We start from the raw sequence: 24,460 nt of genomic DNA on the forward strand, positions 1-24,460 counted from the left end.
GGCTGCCCCGGAAGCACCTCCCCGCCAGCCCCCTCCTCCAGCCCGGCCCGCAGCCCCCGGCCTGCAGCCCCCACCCTCTCGGCCCGGCAGGAAGTGACAGGCCCGGAGCGAGCCCCGGAGGCCTGGCAGAGCCGCGGCCGGGCCCGCACCCGGAGCGGCGGGAGGGGCGGGGAGCCGCGGCCGCGCCGGGCACCTCCCACCCCGCCCTCGGCGCCCCCGCCCCTCCAGGAAGGGGAGGAGGCGAGGGGAGCCCGCCGCGGAGGCCGAGCGAGCCCCCCGCCCGGCCCGGCGACTGGGGACCCCGGCACATGAGGTGGACGCCCCCCGGGAGCACTTCGGTGCGGAGCCGGGCGCGAAGGTAACCGGGCGGCCGCGGGCTGGGGAGGGGCAGGACCTCTGGGGGCTTGGCTGCGCGGGGATGTTTCTTCAGCCACCTCCGTCTGTGTAACGCCCCAGGTACCTCCCCCAGTTTCTTTCCCTGCCTACCTCTAGCGCTGAGCTCTGCGGTCCTTCGGCTCTGTCTGTCCAAGTCTTCTTGCTATTCATTGCGCTGCGCTTCACGCCGTCTGTCCGTCACCCTAGTTGCTTCTGACTGCTCATTTTCTCATTCATTTTTCCTTCTCTGACTTTGGTTCTCCCATCCAAGCCTGCTGTCTAGTAATCTCCCTGCTTTGGATGGTCCGCTTGGTGCCTCGGTCTCCCAGTTCCTTGACTTCTGACTGTCCCTCTCCTGCTTGGCTCCCTGCTATCAGTAGGCACGTCTCCCAGCTCACTTGGGTCAGTTCACGCCTGGCACCGCTCTATCCGCCCCCTTCCCTCGGTGTCTTTGATTCCTCTTTGGAACCTCATTTTCATCAGGGTTCTGTGTACAGCGAGGACCCGTGGGCGCTTACTTATCCCTGTTCTTCAGATCACTTCCATTTCTTTGGCACAGTCTTCTCCCAACCACCCCCTTGTCCTGCCGCCCTTCCTATGCCCGGTACTTTCTACAAGACGGAGTTTTATGTTTAGGGAAATTTATTCCCTCCAACTCTTGGCTCAATGGGCCCAGTATCCGGTCCACTTCACTATCCTTTTCTAGCTCCCCGCCAGAGGTCCGTCCTAAACCAACCCAACCCAATCCAGTCCATACACACCCAACTACTACGGTTCAGGGTGACCACAGTTGAGCTATTGTGGGGACCTCCGTGGATCAGCTTCTTGCTCTTTTCTCTTCTGGCATGATTCCGAAAATGTAAATTCACGGTGCCTCCCAAACTTTTTGTTGTTTTCATTTTCTCCACTTAATTTTGCAGTCCCAACATTGATCACAGATGAACAGATTTACGTGGCTGAGATCCAGGAATCCCACTCTTGATGTCAGTTTCTCCTGATTTTATTCCCTAAGCTGGTCCCTTTCCATCTCTATTTTCCTCTCACACTCTGAAAAAAAATATTACTCCGACTTCCATTTTAGGATCCTGTGGTTTATTAGCACTTCTCCCAATGAATGTAGGAATTAATGTATCCTCCAGCTAGTAAAGGGGACTCCTGTCTCTGAGTCAAGTGAACTAAGTCCATTGATCTCTATATACAACTCTGCCATGCTGCCTCTAATCCTTACCCACTTTTTTTTCCCTTCACATGCTGATAATGAGGATTCATGGGTCTGTATCTGTTGAGTGCTTTGATATTTTGGCGAAAGATGTGGGAGAAGGTAACCGGAGTTGAGGCTGATAGGGTTTCCCCTGGGTGCTTCTTGGGTTATATCCATGTTTGCAGTGACATTTGCCACACCTACAGAGATGGGTAGAGTACTTGGGGGATGATGATGCGATCAGATGATGCCCCGAAAGGAATACTGAGAAATCTCCCTAACTCTGTTTCCGGGGCCAAACGGTTTGATTTTGTCTACCTTGTTGTGTTTTGGACGTAATCATTATGATCAGTCCATTTTAATAAAACTGTTGACACGCCTTTGCAGAAATTCTGGTTTGATGTTTACATTCCTAAACCAAATAGTGCTTTGCTGACCTAACATTTCTAGTGGCCCCGTGCCTCAGAGGTAGAGAATATAGTGTCCAGGCTTAACAAAAGAGAGAGAAAAAAAAAATAAGAATGAACCAAAAAAAGCCATGTGGTCATTTAGTGCTGTTTGGAGGCCTATTTCTTATTTCTCATCTCCTGTCTCGTTGCTTGGTTCTTAGCACTGTTTTCATGTCTGTTTGCAAATTTTATCGTAGACCTCCCCCCGCCCCGCGGCGTAAATTCTGACTGCTTAAGTGCACCAAAAAGTTGAATCTTACTTTCTTGAAGATTTTCATTGCTGTGTATTTCATCTGTTTAATACGTGGGAGTCCATTTGTGAAAATGATACAGTACATTCAACTGTGAAGATTTTTCTACAAATGGGGAAACTGAGGTATAAGCAGGGAAAGTGACATGCCCAGTGTGTGATTAATAGTAGCCTGAGCCGGAACCAGGAAGCTGTTTGGGCTGTAGCCCAGTTCTACCTGCTGGTTTGTTTGTTTGTTTCGAGTTTTATTTATTTAAGTAATCTCTGCACCCATCCTTAAGCTCCGAACTCATGGCTTGACTCAGGACTCAAGAGTCTGTATGGTCTTCTGAGTGAGCCAGCCAGGGGCCCCTCTGCCTTCCAAGTTTTCTGACCTTCCATGATGCATTTAACATATCTGTATCTCAAGCCCCTCCTCCATAAAATGAGGACAATGAATACTCAAACCCAATGACACTGCCTAAAGCACAGATCTTTTTGTTTGAGGAAGTAGCATGTGTTCATGTAAAAGACCTGATACTTCCTAGCACAACTTTAACCTCAGAAAACCTCCTTTCTGCAGTGATAATATGGGGATAATCCTGTTTACCTTAAAGCTCTGTGAAAAATAATGGAGATGAAGAGCTAGTCAGTGAGAGGAGGCACCTGGCGGCTTCTCAGTGCCTGGTGACCATTGTTAAGATGATGCTGATAATGACGTTGAGGATCCAGACAAAAAGGAGATAACTGTTAAGTGGCTTGCGGGAATGTAAGGTAGCCTTAGCCTTAGGAGTCTTGAATTCTAGCCATTTGCTAGTCAGTGACAGTCCCAAGGGACTATGTAAAGGTTTCTTTTGAGACACTGCGTAGCTTCAAACGATGGTATGGGGAACATATGGTTGTGTGTGTTGTAGATTTGGTAATTCTCAAAAACCCAAGGAATCATGGCTACTGGAAAGAAGAGGAAGAGTCTTTTAGATAGCTTGAATAATAACAAGAAATAATAGTGTGAGATCCGGTGTAAATTTCAATCCTTCGCTACTTTCCTCTAGGTCTTGAGTTAGAGCGCCGGCTTTGGGGACCCTGGACCAGTATCATGGAGACGGAGAGTGAGCAGAACTCTAACTCCACCAATGGGAGCTCCAGCTCTGGGGGCAGCTCTCGGCCCCAGATAGCTCAGATGTCGCTGTATGAACGGCAAGCAGTGCAGGTAAGGCTCAACTCGGAGGGGCTGTGATCTGTGAGTCTGGGCTTGGGGTAGGCACGGATGCTGGGGGAGAATTGCTCTTAGCTCCTTTTCAGCAAACCGGGGCAGTTGGATTAGGTGACGACTAACGCCCCTTCCAGCCCTGAGAATCTTACGGGTTTATAACAGTGTGACCAAGCAACCAGAGAATGAAATTCAGTTTTTAAACCATGGATTTGTATATCATTCAGTTCATGTAGCTAGATTCTGACTACCCACTTCTCTTCGTGGATTGTCAGGTTTTTAATATTTGGTCTTTCTTGTCAATCACCCTGAGTAATGGAAGTTTGAGACTCAGAGTTTTATTTTTTGATAAATAGAAAAATTCCACATTTAAAAAAAATCTGCTTGGGAACGGGGCATTTTACTTAAAATAGCTTGGTTGCTAGAATAACTATGCACATTGTAAGAATAGTTCTAATTATTAAAGAATAAGAAGACGGTAATATCCTAAAGTCAATACTAAAACTGCATTACCAGTATCATCCTTATAATGCCAGCTGTTGGAAAATTGTACTAATAGAATCTTTCACAAGCCCCTGTTTGCTCTCTCTTTCATCATTTTCAACTGCTTGGGGCTCTCTCACCGTTATTGTATCCCTAGCGTATGGTCTTTTATTTTTTTGTTCTCTTTAGTTTTTCTTCTTATTTTTGTTTTATTTATTTATTTATTTATTTATTTATTTATTTATTTAAGTTTATTTATTTATTTTGAGAGAGAGAGGGTGGGAGAGAACTGGGGAGGGGCAGAGAGAGAGAGAGAGGGAGGGAGGGAATCCCAAGCAGGCTCTGCGCTGCCCGTGCAGAGCCCGACGCAGGGCTGCATCTCACGAACCGTGAGATCGTGACCTGAGCCGAAACCAAGAGTCAGATGTTCAGCCCACTGAGCCACCCAGGTGCCCCTTTGTTTATTTATTTTTTTCAATAAGCTCCACGCCCAATCTGGGGCTTGAACTCGCAACCCTGAGACCAAGAGTTGCATGCTCTATACCTACTGAGCCAGCCTGATGCCTCTTCTTTTCTTTTCATTACTTGTTTTCAACTTGTCCAGCCCTCGCTCTTTTCCTTACTACATCGCATGCTTCTCCACATTCCATTCTGGGAATTAAGAGTTCATGTGAGTTACATTGCTTTACTTTTCTTTATATACAAGAATAGAGCATGACAGAATTGTTTCTTTATTTTTTGAAGACTGTGAACTTCCTAGTTCTCCTGTAGAAAGGGACAAATCCGATGGTTGTTGATTTCGCCACACTCCCCCGCTTCTTTTGTTTCTCTCCTTAAACCTCCCTTTCCGAGGATCGCAGTCATTTGCATAGGATAGGAGTTCCAAGTGATTCTTTTCTGAGTGGGTTGGGTTGATCCTCTCTTTTTCCTCTTAGGCTCTGCAGGCACTGCAGCGTCAGCCCAACGCGGCTCAGTATTTCCACCAGTTCATGCTCCAGCAGCAGCTCAGCAATGCCCAGCTGCATAGCCTGGCCGCCGTCCAGCAGGTGAGAGGTCAGCAGCCGGCTGGCCCAAGAGGGAGGGGGTAGGCGCTCCAGGTGGGTAGGGGCGTACCGCCTCCTCCACTAAGTCCGGCTGACAACAGTGTCTTTTCTGCCTCCTGCCCTGCTGGAGGAGGACGAAGGGATCTCAGTCTCTGGGGTTGCAGTAGGAGCTGGGAGATAGAATGGCTGTGTTCTCGAACTGCGCTGTCCCATATGGCGGCCACCAGCCGTGTGTAGCTAGTGAGCCCTTGACAACAGGACTAGTCCAAATGGTAACATTATGGATCGCAAGGTCTTCGCGTGGAAAAAAAAAAGTAAACTGTCTGAGTGGTTTGTTTCTCTTGGTTATACGTTGAAATGAGAGATACCGGCTTAAGTAAAATCAAAGCTTATTTTGTTTCTTTTCGCTTTTCGAAAAGCGTGCGTCCTAGAAAGTTATATATGTGGCTCGCCTTATATTTGTGTGGGACGGCCGCGGACCAGACCTGCGAGTGACTCGATACGATCTGATCACAGGTTCTTCCGCCTAAGAGAAAGTGGCAGGAAGAGGAGGAGGACAGATTACCAGATCTCCCCCGCCCCCCCCCCCCCGGGGGGAGTTATGGGGGAGTTACTAGGCTAGCGGATGTGGTAATGCCAGCGTTATTGGGATAGCGAATATACCCTTCCTTGCTCCGTGGTAGTCTCTGGGTTCTTACCCGAAGTCTCGATTCCATTTTGTGCTGGCGCTTAGAAGATTCCGAGTCTTCTCCTTCGTTGTCTCTGCTCTTTCTTGTTTCCTTTCCCCTCTAACAGGCCACGATCGCTGCCAGTCGGCAGGCCAGCTCCCCAAACAGCACCACACAGCAGCAGACTACCACCACCCAGGCCTCAGTGAGTACTGCCTCCTCCCACCAAGTGGCACCCTGTCCTGGGTCTTTGTCTCTGGGGTAAACAGCTTTGGGCAGCCAGTCGGAGAGTGCTTATTGAGCCATCAATAGTATTCATCACTCTGACGTAGAGAATGTCAGTAAAAGGGAAATAACTGACTTGAAGCTATATAGGACCCTTAAGGAGGAGGTCTGAGAGAGGAGGAAGAAAATCCCCGGGGGGAGAAGAGGAGATAACAAAGGGAAGGGACCGATCTCTGGACCCTTTCCTGAGACGTGAAGTCTGCTCCATTCTTGTTCCTTTCCCCTCCCAGCCGTTAATGCCAGTGGGTAGGGACTGGTTTCTTTACTTCGGTAATACCCCTACAGTAGCTGGGATGACGGTTATGGATGGGAAGGTGTTATTCATTACCCCCCCACCCCGGTTCTGAAAATGAGGTATTCTGCTCTTGACTGTGTCACTCTGAATTTGGCCATGGTGTATGTTTCCTTTGACCCCCGCCCAAAGCCTTAGCCTGGTTCCTCTCTGTACCACGCAGATCAATCTGGCCACCACGTCGGCCGCCCAGCTCATCAGCCGATCGCAGAGTGTGAGCTCTCCCAGTGCTACCACTTTGACCCAATCTGTGCTACTGGGGAACACCACCTCCCCACCTCTCAACCAGTCTCAGGCCCAGATGTATCTACGGGTAAGCCACCAACACGACCACCATCGTTTCTGGGGCATAACTGTGAGTGGCCCTGGCAAACAAAGACTTGAGTGAAAGCTATTTTACTTAACTACGGTTACCCCGATATGTTAACACACACTGATCTGCCTCCTAGGCCTTACTTATGTGTAGAATTGATGCTCAGTATCCACGGGTAGCCTGCAGATTACATCGAGATCCTAAGTTAGATGTTCGCCTTAACGTTTGACTCAAGGAGCGTCACATATAGTCCAGTCGTTAAACCTGTGGCTCAAGTACACAAACTAAGTGTTATCTCTTAGCCTGTCTACCTACTATATACATAAATACTTGTTCTGAAATCCTCATTGTCTCAACGTCTTTGATGTTTGACTCTTTGATATCAATCTGTAGTTTTATGTACATTCTAGGTTTCCTTCTGGATGACTCATCGCATATGGAGAATAAGGGTCTCCTGGGTTGGTGTGGAAAGGGGCAGGGCTTAGCAGTTTCGTATCTTCTGTTTATTTTGTCTTGTGGTCCTTCCCTTCCGTTTCTTCTGTCTTTCTTCTTTCCCTCTTGTTCTCTTTCCTTTGCTCTTCCTCTTCCTCCTCTCCTTGCCAGCCACAGCTGGGAAACCTATTGCAGGTAAACCGGACCCTGGGCCGGAATGTGCCTCTAGCCTCCCAGCTCATCCTGATGCCTAACGGGGCGGTGGCTGCAGTCCAGCAGGAGGTGCCATCGGCTCAGTCTCCGGGAGTCCATGCAGATGCAGATCAGGTCAGTGGCAACCACTTGACCTGGGGATGGGCACTGGGGAGGATGAAGGGAACGACCGCAGACCAGGGCCTGCCCTGCTACCCCATTACTACTTCTCAGGATTCTTTTTTCCTCCCCTTTTCTTAGTTTCTATAGAACTTGAATCCCTTATAGCCGATGAGTTACTCGAGTTAGGAAGGGAAGTAGATTTGACTGAAAACAGCCCTGTGGATCTGGGAAGCCTGTTCTCATCCCAGGGTAGATTTCCTTACATTCTTTTAGCCCTCTGTGGCTCAGTTTTATTCAGGAAGTCTTAATTCTCTTTCTTTGCAGTATTCTCTTCCGGATAAGGGAATCCTGCATTTAGCTAGATGGGAAGTCAGCCTGGCTGAGTTGCTGAAAGAACGTTTGATTCCTTCTCTTCATGAGTTACGGTAGCTGCCCACTTTCGGCAGCGTGTTTCCACTCGCTGTGTGCCCAGTAAAGTCTTCCTCACCCTTGCTCCCCGTGCCTTATCCCCAAAATACGTATATTTATTTCGAGCATGAAGCTTTTGCTTCTTATGGATGGAATGCCCACTGGGATCTCACAATCCCTTTTTTCTTTCTCTTAGTTTGTCAGCAAGTAAATAGTGAGCTTGAGCTCTTTCTACTGATGTGCTCAGAAATATACTAGAGACTTTGGAAGATTGGAAAGCAATACAAGTCAAGTCTTCAAAGATCTTAGAGAACAAAGAAGTGCGAAGTAGATGGTACTAACTTGGAGGGACACAGGAGTTTGGAGAAGAGTTGGCCGCATTCCTTCTCGGGGACTCTGGGGATACCTGAGTAGATTCTTAAAGGATGGATAGGATTTGATTCAGAGCAAGAAGAAAACTGAGAGAGAACAGGATGTGTAAAGGCACAACTCCTGTATGTGCCTGAGTTGGGGATGAGTGGATAAAGTGGAGACAACAGACCTGATGGCAGAAAAGGTCAATGGCAGGGAGAAGTCTGAAAAGTACCTTCATAGGTAGCAGGGGTCAAGGCTGGCTGTTGAACAGCAGATTAATAGGATAAGGACAGTATTTTGGAAAGAATTTTCTAGGAACATGTACCTGGAGAAGAAAGAGAAATTAAGGAACCTAGGAAGAGGGGCGCCTGGGTGGCTCAGTCGGTTAAGCGTCCGACTTCGGCTCAGGTCAGGATCTTACGGTCCGTGAGTTCGAGCCCCACGTCAGGCTCTGTGCTGACAGCGTGGAGCCTGGAGCCTGCTTCGGATTCTGTGTCTCCCTCTCTCTCTGACCCTCCCCCATTTATGGTCTGTCTCTCTCTGTCTCAAAAATAAGTAAACATTTAAAAAAAAAAAATAAATAAAAAAGGAACCTAGGAAGAGATTCTTGGGAGTCATTTAGTCACTAGGGTAAGACCTTTGTTTTAGACTATGGTAACAGCAGGGGGGTCCGAGGCTGAGGTTGTGACTTCGTATCCAGTTCTTTCATTTATCCGTCTATTTATTCATCAGATATTTGAGTGTCAGTATCTGGGGGGACAGAGTAGTGGTTGAAGACGTGAATCTGATATTTGGGTCAGAATGCAAGTCCATGACTTACTGTGTGACCCAGGCAAATGACCTAATATGTTTTTGCCAGTTTCTTCTTCCATAAAATAGCTGTTGTTAAATACCTACCTCAGGTTGTGTTGAGGGCTTAAATGAGTTGTGGGTGTAAGTGCTCGAGCAGTGCCTGGACGCGGTGAGTGTTGAGACTGTTGGCCGTCATTACTATGTATCAGATATCCCCTGCCTTGTATGCCCAAGAAGATCATGAACACTGGGCTGTTAGGGATCGCAAATCACTGAAGCACCAGACATTATAAACAAAGAATCACCTGGATGGTTTAATAAATAATTGCTTCATGAGAAAAGTATGGAGTGCTCCGCAAACACAGGAAGAGACCTAATTTAGCCTTGGGATTGGGGTGGAAAACCACCCTTGAGGGAGGTATCTACCTGGAAGGAGAGTGGTGAAGACATGGGACACCTCATGTCCCAAGACCCTTTAAATCCAAAGAGGAGGGAAGGAGCTTTATACGTGGGAGGAATTAAAAAAGATGGTGGGGACAGTGTTTGGGGTTTTTGGCTTTCTGCGAAGGGCGAGAGGATGCTGTGGAAGGATTTGAAATTTGGAAGTGACGTGGAGCGATTCGAGGTTTGTTCATTTGTGTGTTTCGAGATTACGTTGGCTCCTCGCTGGGGAATAGACGGAAGTGGTGTCGGTGTGAATATAAGGAGAACGACAGCGTTAGAACAGTCGGGGGGAAAGGTGGTGCTTGGATTGGGCAGTAACAAGGGGGTGCTTGGATTGGGCAGTAACAAGGGAGAGGGACAGAAACGAATAGATTGGAGAAAAACTTGGAAGATCTTTGAAAACGGAAAACTGATCCCATGGATGGGGGAGTCGAGGGAATGCCAGAGATGAGGTCTGACACTGCAGTGAGGTGGCTGCTCGTGCTACTTAGGGGATGAAGAATGTTGGAGAAGGGGATTGAGGGTGAAGTTCATCCTTTTGGATATGCCGACTTCGGATGTGTTTGTGAGTCACTGGGTCATGAGGAGGTCAGCAGTTTTATATATCTGGTGCTGGAGCTTGGAGGGGAGGTCTGTGAGTTGGAGATAAACGTTCAGGAGTAGTAGGCACATAGAACATTTGGGATTGCTTGGGGGAAAGGTATGGGTTGACAAGAGAAAAGCGTTCAAAGATGGAGCTCTGAGGGTTAGGACAGTGCCTTAGAAAATGGAGCAGGTCACGGTTGAGTAGAGGGTGATGGACTGGCAAAGGGGAATAGGAGAGAGTGGCAGAGAAATCAAGAAAATTTGGATTGTGTGGTGTCATTAAGACGGGAGCACAATGTTGGAGGAAGTGGTGAGAAGTCCGCTGTCAAATGCAGTAGAGAGGGCAAGAAAGATAGAATCACTAATAGGGATCGAGAACCGTTTCAGTGGAGTTGGTGGGGGGTGGAAGTCAAAGTAGTATGACTTGAGGGAAGGCTCGATAGTGAGAACAGGCCCAGCGCATGTGAACAGTTACTGCCGGGTTGGCAATAACAGGAAAGGAAGATGAAGCTGGGGTTGGGACAGTGGGGTTCGGTTGTGACGGAAGGCAACCGTTAGTGGAAGGGTTGAAGAGACTGGAAGGAATTGATAGACTAATCTCCTTGAGAAGGATGAGGGGTGGGGCCCTGACTGTGGGATTTGATAGGAGGGAGGAAGGGAGAGCAGGGAAAAAGGAAGTGGTGGGTGTTTATGAGGGGGATGTATAGGTGTGGTGATGGAGCTCATGGAGGGTGCTCGTAATGGTTTTATTGTCTCTGCAGGGGTGATGAGGAAGAGGGGGACGAGCAAGTGGTTCTGAGGTGTATAGGGAGACTAGGACAGTTTAATTTATTTATTATTTATTTATTTATTTTTGAAAATTTTTCCCAACATTTATTTATTTTTGAGAGACAGAGAGAGAGCACAAGCAGGGGAGGAGCAGAGAGAGAGAGAGGGGGACACAGAATCCGAAGCAGGCTCCAGGCTCCAAGCTGTCAGCACAGAGCCCGACATGGGGCTCGAACTCCCGGACCGCGAGATCATGACCTGAGCTGAAGTCAGCCACTTAACCAACTGCGCCACCCAGGCACCCCAGACTAGGACAGTTTTAAACAACCATTGTGGAAAGCTGATTAGAAAAAAAACTGTAGAATTGCCAGATCATATTAAGTGCCCCAGCACCCAATCCTGATGATTCTTCTAAATCTCTTAAAATCTATCACTTCTTTACTGCTTGCCTGAACTCAGGTTCTTATTATTTTTTACCTGAATTACTGTACTAATTTTCTAATTGGTCTCTTGACTTCAGCCTTATCTACCTCTAAGCATCTTCCATATTACTATCAGAATAAGGTTTTTTTTTGAGAGAGAGAGCGCATGCATGTGCGTGGGGGAGGGGCAGAGGGAGAGAGGGAGAGAGAATCTTAAGCAGGCTCCTTGCACAGCATGGAGCTTGACGCGGGACTCTATCTCATGACGCTGAGATCATGACTTGAGCTGAAATCAACGAGTAGGATGCTTAACCGACTGAACCACCCAGGTGCCCCCAGAATGAGTTTTTTTTTTTTTTAAGTTTATTTATGTTGAGATTTATTTATTTTGCACAAACAGGTGAGGGGCAGATAGAAGGAGAGACAGAATCCCAAGCAGGCTCCGTGCCATCAGCACAGAGCCCAGTGCGGGGCTTGAACTCATGAACTGTGAGATCATGACCTGAGCTGAGATCAAGAGTCAGTCGTTTAACCTACTGAGCCACCCAGGTGCCCCAGAATAAGTTTCTTAAATAAGAAAATATGTGTTGTTACTAACATTATTTTGAATTGTACTCCTGGTGTATCAGATTTGATAAATCACAATCCTTGGTTCATGATATCCTGTCAGCAACGGTCCATTCATGGTCCACTTTTATGTATTTACTCAGTATGTTTTCATGATGTAATAAGCAATCCCCAGTTCCACCCACTGCCTGCCCCTACCCATGGTCACAATCATTCTGATTCCTAGGTCCATCCTTCCCTGTGTTCCTTTTCTTAATAGTTTTATTGTGCTTACATTTCTCAGAAGTACTTGTTATTATGGAAAATTTCACACTTCTGGAAAAAATAGTAAAAAACATGGAGCCCTATGTACCTACCAACCAGCTGCAACATTTGTCAACACATGGCCATTCTAGCCAGGCCCCTTCCCTCCACCTGTGGATTATTTAGAAGCAAATTCCAGATACCATATTTGATATATATATAATATATATATATAAATATATATATATTATTATATATATTATATATATAAAAATATATATTAAATATATAATATATATATCAGATATATAATATACATATATATTTGAGATATATATATATATCTCATACATATATATATATATTTACTTTGTAATTAAATTTAGAAAGTCTTTGTGTTGTATATATTTAGAAAGTCTTTGTGTTTGTCCAGATCCGTCCATACTGTTGCATGCTGTTGTGTTTTATTAATATTGATTTCTATGTAGCATTCCATTGTGTGAATGTACGACAGACAGTTCATTCATCTTCTCTTCTGATAACGGTCATTTGGGTTGTGTCCAGGCTTTTGTTACCTGTGAAGAGTGCTGCTGTGAACATTCTTAGACATCAGCAAGAGTTTCTCCTGCGGAATTCCTGGATTAGGGGCTGTGTGAATGGTCAACTTGATTATTTATTTATTTATTTCCTTCCCAATTTTTACTTAAATTCTGGTTAGTTTTAACATACAGTGTAATACTGGTTTCAGGAGTTGAAGAATGTTCAACTACAGGATATGATGCCAAACTGTTTTCCAAAGTGTTTGTATTGACTTACGCTTCTATCAGCACCATTTATTTTATTTTTTTATTTTCAAATTTTGTTTTTACGTTTATTCATTTTTGAGAGACAGAGAGAGAGAACACAAGCGGGGGAGGGGCAGAGAGAGAGGGAGACGCAGAATCCGAAGCAGGCTCCAGGCTCTGAGCTGTCCGCCCAGAGTCCGACGCGGGGCTCGACCCCACGAACCGCGAGATCGTGACCTGAGCCGAAGTCGGACGCTCAACCGAATGAGCCACCCAGGCGCCCCATGTCGGCACCATTTAAAAGGATGGTTTCAACAGTACATTTGTGTCTGTGTGTTCTGCTTAATACTCTTCAGTGGCTTCCTGTAATCTGTTAGGCGCTCATCGTTCCTCTCTTCATATTTTGGAGTACTTACTATGTCAGGCACTGTGCTAGGTGCTAGAAATGGAACAGTGGAGGAGACAGATCAACTTTGTTTGCGAACCGAAGTTCAGACTCTCCTAATTTTAATATACCAAGCCCTTCATGATCTGATACCTTTCTACCTCGCCAGCCTGAGCCTACCTTCCTAGCTTCGTTTCTTGTCACTCCCTCTAACTCCCCCCGCACATAACGAAATATTTATAATTTCCAGAAACGCTGTGCTCTTTCTTGGCTTGATGGTTTTCCAGATGTTGTTACCTATATCTTCAAACCTCTGCCTTCACTCTTACCTGTCGAGTCTCAGGTCAAACAAAAGACCGTTTTAGGAAGTCTTCTCTGATCTCCCTGGTCTGACTCAGTCTTCCTCCTCTGTGTTCCCATGGCAGTTTGTGCATGTCTCTGCATAGTATCCTATGGCTACTGGTGATTTTCTGGTCTTTTCTGGTGGAAAGTACTCATTAAGAGGAGGGATTGGGGCGCCTGGGTGGCGCAGTCGGTTAAGCGTCCGACTTCAGCCAGGTCACGATCTCGCGGTCCGTGAGTTTGAGCCCCGCGTCAGGCTCTGGGCTGATGGCTCAGAGCCTGGAGCCTGTTTCCGATTCTGTGTCTCCCTCTCTCTCTGCCCCTCCCCCGTTCATGCTCTGTCTCTCTCTGTCCCAAAAATAAATAAACGTTGAAAAAAAAAAATTAAAAAAAAAAAAAAAAGAGGAGGGATCGTGTGTCTTTTGTCCCTGCGTTTCCAGTATCCAGCGTAGTACCTGAAGCATAGTAGGTATTTGGTAGATGTTGAAGGAATGAATGGAGAGCAAAGGGAAAATCTGAGACATTTTGAAGGAATAAATGAGTGAACTTGCTGATGGGTTTGATAGTGGATGAAGGAAAGCGAAAATCAAATGTGATTCGAGTCCCTCCCTGAGTGACTGGAAGGACTTTCGTGTATGTAATTGACAAGGTGGGGGGTATGAGTTTTGAGGGGGGCTGGGGAATATCGGTGGCTATCCTCACTGCTACTGAATCATCATAGAAATCTTGACCTTAGTCCCTCCTGTTCCCCCCTTTTCAGTATATCTCTTTCTTCTTATCTTTCAGGTGCAGAATTTGGCAGTGAGGAACCAACAGGCCTCAGCCCAAGGACCCCAAATGCAAGGCTCTACTCAGAAGGCCGTTCCTCCTGGAGCCTCCCCTGTGTCTAGCCTCTCCCAGGCCTCTAGCCAGGCCCTAGCTGTGGCTCAGGCATCCTCTGGGGCTTCAGGCCAGTCCCTGAACCTCAGTCAAGCTGGTGGAGGCAGCGGAAGTAGCATCCCAGGGTCCATGGGTCCAGGTGGAGGTGGCCAGGCACCTGGGGGCTTGGGTCAGTTGCCTTCCTCAGGAATGGGTGGTGGTGGGAGCTGTCCCAGGAAGGGCACAGGAGTGGTGCAGCCCTTGCCTGCAGCCCAGACAGTGACTGTGAGTCAGGGAAGCCAGACGGAAGCAGAAAGTGCAGCGGCCAAGAAGGCAGAAGCAGATGGGGCTGGTCAGCAGAACGTGGGCATGAACCTGACACGGACAGCTACACCTGCTCCCAGCCAGACCCTTATTAGCTCAGGTAAGCTTGTCAGCTCTCGTAACGGCATCATTCTCTCAGAACTTGTTTGAAATCTTCAGAGTACGTTTCTTTGCCTTTTTTCCTGCTTCTCTTGGTCCTGGAGTAGTGGAAGGGAAGAAAATCGCATCAGCCTCGATCATATTCGTCCAGGGAGAGAGGGGGACTGGTAATAGAGCTAGATTGCGCCCTGTTTTCCACCAGGCAGCAATCAGTTTACAAACAATTGCTTCGTTCCCTTCTTAGGCCCTGAGTTTACCCACCCTACCCATTCATTTCCCCCGTTCTTACTGAATTGCCTCCTGTGTTGTAGGAGGTGTTAGGGATGTGTCTTTTTTTTTAAGTTTATTTATTTTGAGAGAGAGAGAGCGAGAGCGCTAGCAGGGGAGGGGCAGAGAGAGGGGGAGAAAGAGGATCCCAAGCAGGCTCCGCGCTGGCAGCGCAGAGCCCGACTTAGGGCTCATTTGCGAACCGTGAGATCACGACCTGAAACCGAAATCAAGAGTTGGACGCTTAACCGACTGAGCCACCCAGGTGCTTCAGGGATGCATCTTTGAAAAACAGAGGCCTTGTCCTCGTGGAGCTTAGGATTTAGCTTAAGGGATGACTTCTCCTCTCACTGTTTAATGATGATTAGTTGGACCAGCCAGGGTAGAGCAGAGCACTTCGGACTAGCAAGCAGAGCACAGTTTAATATAGTCACCTTGTGATCATCTGTATCAATGATAAGGGTAAAAAAAGAATAAATAATATTAATCCCAAATGGTTTATACTTCTTTTATTTTTTAAGTTTTTTTTTTTTTTCACTTTTTAAAAGATACTTGAGATAGCGAGCCAGCAGGGGCATGCGAGTGGGGGAGGGGCGGAGAGAGACTCCCAAGCAGGCTCTGCCCGACGTGGGGTTCGATCTCATGACAGTGAGAGCACGATCTGAGCCGGTATCAAGGGTCGGACGCTTAACTGAGCCACCCGGGTGCCCCTGTACTTGCTTTTAGGACTGTGGTTAGATAGAGTTAGATGTGTGCACCTTACTTGGTAAGGTTTATGTTTGCCTGCCTTGTTTCTAGCACTTTGGTCGTTGCTGTGTTGGGATGATTTACTTACAAAAAGTTAGGAGTTAATTATCGGCTGTATTACTAATACCTAGGTATTTACGTACCATAGCGCTTCTATTTCTAAAGGGCTTTTGTCTCACATACGCTCTCTGGACAATCTGGGAGAATATGGGTGGGGGGTGGGATTGTCAGCTCCACTTGCAGGGGAGGAAGCTGGGTAAAGTCAGAGATTATAGCTGCGACTCTTAAAGACCCCCACAGGTGGTGACCTAAACTGATGAGTCTGGAAAACCGAGGCATTCACCGGAAAATGTTGGTATCTTTACCTCTGAGGACCTTCGTTCTTTCAGCGACTATTACGTCTTTCTCATGTGCCGGGCACTGGGCTGGGCTCTAGGGATGTAAAAAAGTGAAGAAAGCGGGGACTCAACCCTTGAGGAGTCCAGTCCAGTCGCACAGAAGATGGGCCAGCCGTTCTCCTTTGCTGGGTCCCACTAGCAGGATTTAGCATAGCAAAGGGAATAAAAGTTAGATGGATACAAGAACTTACCGAGGGCTCTCGAGTTCTTTCCTTGAGGTCCTTCATCCTAGACAGAGGTGGTAATGTCTGCCTCAGACGAAAGAGCGTGGCCGAAGCGCGCTCTCGGGTCCGCCGCAGGTTAGATCGGCTGTCGCCGCGCGATACCAAGAGCAAGCGCGCTTTGGAAGGGTGGTTTTACTCTTCGTCGGTAACGAGGGTGATTTTCTGCTCCTCCCCTCCGTCCCGTTCGGGCGGTTCCTGCAGCCACCTACACGCAGATCCAGCCCCACTCCCTGATCCAGCAGCAGCAGCAGATCCACCTCCAGCAGAAACAGGTGGTGATCCAGCAGCAGATCGCCATCCACCACCAGCAGCAGTTCCAGCACCGCCAGTCCCAGCTCCTTCACACCGCCACGCACCTCCAGTTGGCCCAGCAGCAGCAGCAACAGCAGCAGCCGCCGCCGCCGCCGCCCCCGCCGCCGCCCCCCGCCGCCGGCCACGACTCTCACTGCCCCTCAGCCGCCGCAGGTCCCGCCTACTCAGCAGGTCCCGCCTTCCCAGTCCCAGCAGCAAGCCCAGACCCTGGTGGTTCAGCCCATGCTTCAGTCTTCACCCTTGTCCCTCCCGCCCGACCCGACCCCCAAGCCGCCCATCCCCATCCAGTCCAAGCCGCCGGGAGCACCTATCAAGCCTCCTCAGTTAGGGGCTGCGAAGATGGCGGCCACCCAGCAACCACCACCCCATATCCCCGTGCAAGTCGTGGGCACCCGGCAGCCGGGGACAGCCCAGGCGCAGGCCCTGGGGTTGGCACAGCTGGCGGCCGCCGTACCTACTTCCCGGGGGATGCCCAGCACAGCGCAGCCTGGTCAGGCCCACTTGGCCTCCTCGCCACCTTCGTCCCAGGCTCCTGGCGCGCCGCAAGAGTGCCCTCCCGCCTTGGCCTCCGGGATGACCCTTGCTCCTGTGCAGGGGACGGCGCACGTGGTAAAGGGTGGGGCTACCACCTCCTCACCTGTGGTAGCCCAGGTACCTGCCGCCTTCTACATGCAGTCCGTGCACCTGCCGGTGAGTGCCATCTGATGGTTTTGAGGGCACGGTCGCCTTCCAGTGGGCCTGGGGCTCAGTGGAAACAGAGCTTAACTTAGGGGAATGAAGAGAAGAAGGGAGCCTGGGTGGCTCAGTGGGTTGAGCATCCGACTCTTGTTTCGGCTGGGGTCACAATCCTCGGGTTGTGGGATCGAGCCCCGTGAGGGGCTCTGCACTGAGCATGGAGCCTGCTTGGGACCCTCTCCCTCCCTCGCTCTGCCCCCCGACCCCACTCGCACTCGCTCTCTCTCTCTCTCTCTTAAAAAAAAAAAAAAAAAAAGTTGGAAAAGTTAAGATACTGATATTTAACCTTATTTAACCTTAACTTCTTCATTGGAAGCCCCATCTCCCAATACAGCCACACTGGGGTTAGGACTTATGAATTGGGAAGGAGGAGACCACAAACATTCAGTCCATAACATATCCATAATTCATACGTGTGAGTGAGTGAGCACGCGTGTGTGAATAAGTTACCGCATCAGTTGCTCTGTTAATCATCGTCTTGTTTCATCGGTGACCATTATTTGTTACAAACCCTAGAACTGAAAAAGATAATAGTGTTTGCTTCAAAATTTTGTAAGGGAGACATTAATAGAAGGTTAAGGTACTGGTACTTATTCGTTCCTTTTGTAAGAGAGAGACATTAATGTATGTAATTGTACTTCATACTCCTGAGTTTGCTATTGAATTCATTCTGGGTTTTTGGATCTCTACTAAGTTAGATCAAGATAGCCTTGATCACTTAAATGGATCTTTGGAAAAACAGTAGTTCTCGGTTGGGCCAGAATGGAGCCAGGGTTCTGAGGTCTAGGTCAGGGCTAAATGTGACGTTTTCTTTTGTCCTGATGTAGAAGATACACTTCTTGGGAATGACCAGGAATCTTAGTGTACCGTGGGGAGTATACCAATTGGGGAATCTGGAAATGAGAAAATTTTCGCTGGTATTATGGGAGTAATGGAGGTTCTTTATGCTCCTTCACTCATACATCTTGATTTCTTTCCTGTTCTTCACTTGATAGAGCAAACCCCAGACGTTGGCTGTCAAACGGAAGGCAGAATCTGAGGAGGAGAGAGACGATGTCTCCACATTGGGTTCAATGCTTCCTGCCAAGGCATCTCCAGCAGCAGAGAGCCCGAAGGCCCTGGAGGAGAAGAGCAGTCTTGGAGGTGAGTAACTGACTTGCGCAGTGCAGAGATGAGAGAAATGTTCGGAGCGGGCCGAAAGATAAATCTGGTTCAGGAGAATACGGGAATACGGGCCTGAACTTGGATGAATGAGTGGATCCAAAAACAGGGACACCAGGGTGAATGCTCAGAGGTGAACGTGTATCATTGTGGAAGATCACACTGGCTTGGCGAACAGATGGACCAGTTATGTCATCCCCGGTCTGCTCCTTAGTCTGTGTTTGTTTTCCAGAGAAAGCTGAACCAGTGACCGGTGTGAATGCTAATACTCCAAGCAGTGAACTAGTAGCCTTGGCTCCTGCCCCGTCAGCACCCCCTCCTACACTAGCCATGGTGTCCAGACAGATGGGTGACTCAAAACCCCCACAGGCCATCGTGAAGCCCCAGATTCTCACCCACATCATTGAAGGCTTCGTTATCCAGGAAGGAGCAGAGCCTTTCCCGGTGAGGGCAGGGCCATAAGGTGGGACTTTCAAGTGGAGACGTGGTCTGATTACTGTCTTTCCAAAGTCCGCTAAAATCAACGGTCTCAGAACTGTTTAATTGTTAGAGAATGGTCCAGTTCTGTTGTGCGCATAGTGAGTTGTGAAGGAAAAGAAGGAAGGGAAGTGGGAAGATTATGTGTAGACCAGAAAAAATGACAATGTTGGGAGAGGAGAAGAAAAGGAAAAAGCTGTTCATGTTTAGCTCCACAAACTGGGTTGTATGAGAACGAAGAGACGTGTGGTGGAGAAGTTAAGGGACTTTTTCTAGGTGGCCAGCCCTTGCAGAACCAGGACCAGAATGCCGGTGTTCTGCGACTTTGGAAGGCAGAGGACAGCCGAGGTAGAAACCTGTCTCCCAGGGGCTTATGGGAGAAGAGCCAGTTAGGCACTCCTGATTGTCCTCTTGAGCAGGTTTCTCTGCACCAGGGTTGGGTTAACTCAGAGAACCAGGCAGAGACGGCTGAGGAACGCTGGGGAAAGCTATCGAGAAGCAGAAGGGAGTCGGGCTGACTTCCCTGTATGTAAACTTTGTCTGGCACAGGTGGGTTGTTCTCAGTTACTGAAAGAGTCTGAGAAGCCGCTGCAGACCGGCCTCCCGACGGGGCTGAATGAGAATCAGTCAGGTGGCCCCTTGGGAGGGGACAGCCCATCGGCTGGTGAGTATTAATTTAGAGACCCATCTGGGGAAGGAGGCTCACGGAGATGTGTTTGACTCAGTGTAAAATAGTAATTATTTAAGGTGGGAATTATGTGAAGTCCATTCACACACAGCAACTATATTAAATACCAGAATGCGTAGAATCACACAAGAGGAGTTCCAGAGGATTAGGGTAGTTTTTTCCAGCTAACCTCTTGAATTATTTACTGTAAGGATATATTTTTCAAAAGATCTCAAAGAGGAGACTTCTCCGACTTTGGCTCAGGTCATGAGCTCATGGTTTGTGAGCTCAAGCCCCGTGTGGGGCTCTGTGCCGACGGCTCAGAGCCTGGAGCTGCTTCAGATTCTGTGTCTCCCTCTCTCTCTGCCCCATCCCGGCTTGTACTCACTCACACACTCTCTCTCTCTCTCTCTCTGTCTCTCTCTGTCTCTTGCTCTCTGTCTCTCAGAAATAAATAATGAAAACATTAAAAAAAATAAAATAGGATACTTTTTGTAAAAAAAATTTTTACGTTTATTTTTGAGAGACATAGCGTGAGCGTGGAGTGGGGGAAGGGCAGAGAGAGAGAAGGAGAGAGAGGATCTGAAGCAGGCTCTGCACTGATAGCAGGGAGCCCGATGTGGGGCTCGAACTCTGGAACCGTGAGGTCATGACCTGAGCTGAAGTTGGACGCTTAACCGACTGAGTCACCCAGGCACCCCTAGTTCACCTTAGTCTAGATTTTATAATGTACATTATGGACTCTGTTTACATTTCCCCCACGGCTTTTGTAAACTGTTGTTGGGAGAGGGATCTTGTATCTTTGTAGTTAGTAATTAGTTCCTCTGTCCTGCTCGCTAATGCAGTCTTATCTGAAATCTGAGAGTATGAATTAGGATAAAGTTCGTCTTCGGGGCACCTGGGTGGCTCAGTTGGTTAAGCGTCCGACTCTTGGTTTAGGCTCAGGTCTTGATCACACGGTTCCTGAGTTCGAGCCCCGAATCGGGCTCTGCGCTGGTGGCGTGGAGCTCGCGTGGGATTCTCCCTCTCCTCTCTCTGCGTCTCCCCCACTCTTAAGCACACTCTCTTTCTCAAAATAAATAAAGAAACGTTAAAAAAAAATTACAAGGAAAAAAAGGCCAAAGCTAGTCATCGAAAACGGAAACAGTCTGCCTTAAGTCCGAAGCCCAGGGACGTTCCTGAGGGACACACCTTTATGGTTTTGGATTCTGAACTTCAGGTTGTAGGGATTCTGACTTAGGTCGCGTAGCTCCATGGGGGCAAACCCTGAGAGTGATTAGTCAACTGTGGGCCGCACGATGGCCTGAGCGGCAGCGGAACCAGTGACCGCTCTCCAGCGAGGCCTTGTTTTCCAGAGCTGGATAAGAAGGCGAATCTCCTGAAGTGTGAGTACTGTGGGAAGTATGCTCCCGCAGAGCAGTTTCGCGGCTCCAAGAGGTTCTGCTCCATGACTTGCGCTAAGAGGTACCACGGGCACCCCTTCCTCACCTTCTGCACCTGTTCCTCCGTCCAGCAGGGCACCCCCCCTTCCTTCCCTGGGATCATCTCACAGCTGATCGTTCAATGAGTCTCCTTGCCTGTCTGCTGGCCCGTTCATCCCCGAGTCGGTTCTTAAGACACCGATTCACGTTTAGCGAAAGGTAGCAGGGTAGTCTTTGTAGCACCTTTGACGTCCGGCGCGTGCCCTGACCTGTAGGTATAACGTGAGCTGTAGTCACCAGTTCCGGCTGAAGAGGAAAAAAATGAAAGAGTTCCAAGAAGCCAACTATGCTCGTGTTCGTCGGCGTGGACCCCGCCGTAGCTCCTCCGACATCGCCCGCGCCAAGATCCAGGGCAAGCGCCACCGGGTGAGCTGCCGGTGCAGAGCCGGCTCCCTTTCAAGTGGTCCTTTTCCCTTGGTCCTCCCCTACCGGGCGATTCCTTTGCCCAGGTGAAAGACAGCAGGAGACCAGAACTCATTTTTGTATTGATTGCATCACTTGAAATTCCAAGAGATCCTGACCTCTGGTCTCCTTTCACCTGATGACTGGTTCACGTATCCGTTAATCTCGACATTACATTTGGGAAAACCCAAATTGTTGGAAGAAGGGAGAATCGAGGAAGTGACAGCATATACTTGAAAGCGACTTGAGAGTGGGCTAGTGACTGGGCATTTGCAAACCAAGCGCGGGTTTTTCCCTCGCGGTGATGCTAGGTTTTCCTCTCTGCCCAATTATTGGCTCAAACCCCAATGGCTGGGGAGGGCAGGGGGCCACCTCACGCCCCGTATTCATGATCTCACTGCTTTGGGATTCTCTCTTTAGGGTCAAGAGGACTCTAGCAGGGGTTCGGATAATTCCAGTTATGATGAAGCACTCTCTCCGACATCTCCTGGGCCTTTATCTGTGAGAACTGGGCATGGAGAACGTGACCTGGGGACCCCCAATACGGTACCACCGACGCCAGAATTACATGGCATCAACCCTGTGTTCCTGTCCAGCAATCCGAGCCGCTGGAGCGTAGAAGAGGTGTATGAGTTCATCGCTTCTCTACAAGGTACTGAGGATCTATCCGGCAGAACCCGGATCCCATACAGGTTGAGTTTCCTTAGGTCACCCAGTGTGGGCCTTCGTGACAGGGAACATGACTGACTCTTAAGCAGTAGGGACTGAAGTACGGTATGATGAAGGCTCTACTCTTGATTGTTGCCCAAGTTACTTGTCCACAGCCTGGTTTCTTAATTTCCTTCTGGGTTGATTGTCCTCAACTGTGTCAGCAGTCTTGCAGTGTTTGATTTTCACCTTCATGTTTCTTACCGGTAATTTTTGGATAAAGTATATTTTTTGTGTGTGACTGTGATACCTGTCACGGATAGAAGACTTTTTCCCACTAAAGGGACTAGGAAATGAGGGGCCGTTGTTAACTCCACACTCTTCAAGGCAGGATTGTTTATAAGCTACTCTGGAAAAAGCATGGTTTTCTCCAGAAAACAAAATCACTGTACCCGTTTTGCCATTTGTGTGAATTATGGGTCCTTAAGCAAAATGCCACAAAGGCTCCGAACTTTGTTTTTTGCTATTATGAAAGAAAACAGGTCGATCTCGCTCCTTCCTTTTCCTCCTTGCTCAAGCTATTTGAATGAAGTTATTTCTATGATTGGACAACTTTGTCATTCTTCTTTTATCTCGGCTTTTTTAAATGTTCATTTTTGGGAGAGAAAGAGAAAGAGAGCGTGCAAATGGTGGACAGGCAGTGAGGAGAGAGAGGATCCTAAGCGCTTTCCATGCTGTGTATGCAGAGTCAGACGGGGGGCTTGAACTCACGAACTGCGAGATCATGACCTGAGCTGAAATCGCGAGTCTGATGCTCAACCGACAGCCAGCCAGGGGCCCCAAGGCTTTTTGTTTTCATATTTATTTTTTTAATTTTTACTTAAAAATTTTTTAATGTTTATTTATTTTGGAGAGAGACAGAGCATGGGCAGGGGAGGGGCAGAGGGAGAGGGAGACACAGGACCTGAAGCAGGGATTGAACCCACGGACCGTGAGATCATGACCTGAGCCCAAGTTGGATGCTTAACCGACTGGGCCACCCAGGCGCCCGTTTTCATCTTTAGTTTCTCCCTCGTATCCTCGGGTGCCCCTATGTGGTTTCTCATGTGTATTCCCCCCATCTCCTTCTAGGCTGCCAAGAGATTGCAGAGGAGTTCCGTTCCCAGGAGATTGATGGACAGGCCCTTTTATTACTTAAAGAGGAACATCTCATGAGTGCCATGAACATCAAGTTGGGCCCTGCCCTCAAGATCTGCGCCAAGATAAACGTCCTCAAGGAGACCTAAGGTGGCCCTCTTGCACACACGAGCCGAAGGCGGACACTCTCCACTGTCCAGGTTATAACCTGGTAGCAGCAGACTTTACAGGGAAGAAAGAGCTGTTCCAATTACGTAAATCTTCTGGAGAGGGGATTACTGAGACAGGGAAGAAAAGTGCAAGAATTGGTTGCTGGTGCTACATGGCGGCAGCTGTGACATTTTCTCCGGGTTCTACCTTCATTTTTAAAAGTTACGGTTCTCGCTTTTCTCACTTCCCCTGATCCAATCTTTATAAAAAGAGGCAGTCTAGAGAAGTAGGACTGCTCCGCCTTATCCTGGAGTGGAGTACATAGCCAGGGCCTCAGCTCTCCGGGAGGAGGAACAGACCGTGTGGAACCGTAAGGAAGCGGGTGGAACGCGGGTGCGCCTCCGCAGCGGGAGAGCGAGGTGGGGTTTTTCTAGCTGGCGTGACACGAGCGGCAAAATCTGGCGGCCCCTCTCTTCCCTCTGGACCGCCTGGCCGTGGCCCGGGGTCTTTGTCGTCGCTCCCTCGGTACTGAACGTTTTCTCCTGCGTTCCTGGCAGGGTCACCAGCCCGCGCAGAGACTTGGTCGGCGTCATTCTGATCCGCTGCAGGGGCTAAAAAGTGTTGGGCACGCGTGTGGCTGTCATTTGTTCCGCATCCCCGTGCTCCCTTCAGTCTATCTGTGTGTCTTCTACCCTCCCTTTCTTTTCAGTTCCAACTCTGCTCTGTCCTATAGCTTTATTCAAACAGGAGTGTGTGGGGCTGAGGTCAGGAGTGTAAGTACCTGCCTTAGGCGCTATTCCTTATACAACAAAAATATTAAATATTTTTTTCCTCCTCAGTAAAAGGATAAAAATTGGTCTCAGTTGTCTCTTATTCCAGTGTCTCTACCCTCTTCTTTCATACAAAAGACTAGGGCAAGTTGTTTGTTTGTTTTTTTAATCTTTTAAGTGTTTTTGTACAAAAGAATGTAGTTTCCTTTTTTT

General features: G+C 48.4%; 1 protein-coding gene across 1 annotated transcript; it reads left to right on the forward strand.

Annotated features, from left to right (window-relative positions):
• The first annotated feature begins 240 nt into the window (after nt 1-240).
• Nucleotides 241-24,334, forward strand: PHC1 (polyhomeotic homolog 1). Its single transcript, XM_047065715.1, is given in 16 exon segments — nt 241-358; nt 3,307-3,464; nt 4,883-4,993; nt 5,786-5,863; nt 6,399-6,548; nt 7,152-7,307; nt 14,177-14,672; nt 16,509-16,699; nt 16,701-17,309; nt 18,350-18,497; nt 18,748-18,959; nt 19,542-19,656; nt 21,015-21,123; nt 21,356-21,506; nt 21,963-22,194; nt 23,322-24,334. Coding segments are annotated over 15 exon segments (3,027 nt in total). The 5' UTR covers nt 241-358; nt 3,307-3,350; the 3' UTR covers nt 23,477-24,334.
• The last annotated feature ends 126 nt before the right edge of the window (nt 24,335-24,460 follow it).

Source organism: Lynx rufus, unplaced genomic scaffold (assembly GCF_022079265.1).
Source record: "Lynx rufus isolate CCGP_SWC_20201006 ecotype Redwood Valley unplaced genomic scaffold, mLynRuf1.p SCAF_7, whole genome shotgun sequence".
Classification (NCBI taxonomy): domain Eukaryota; kingdom Metazoa; phylum Chordata; class Mammalia; order Carnivora; family Felidae; genus Lynx; species Lynx rufus.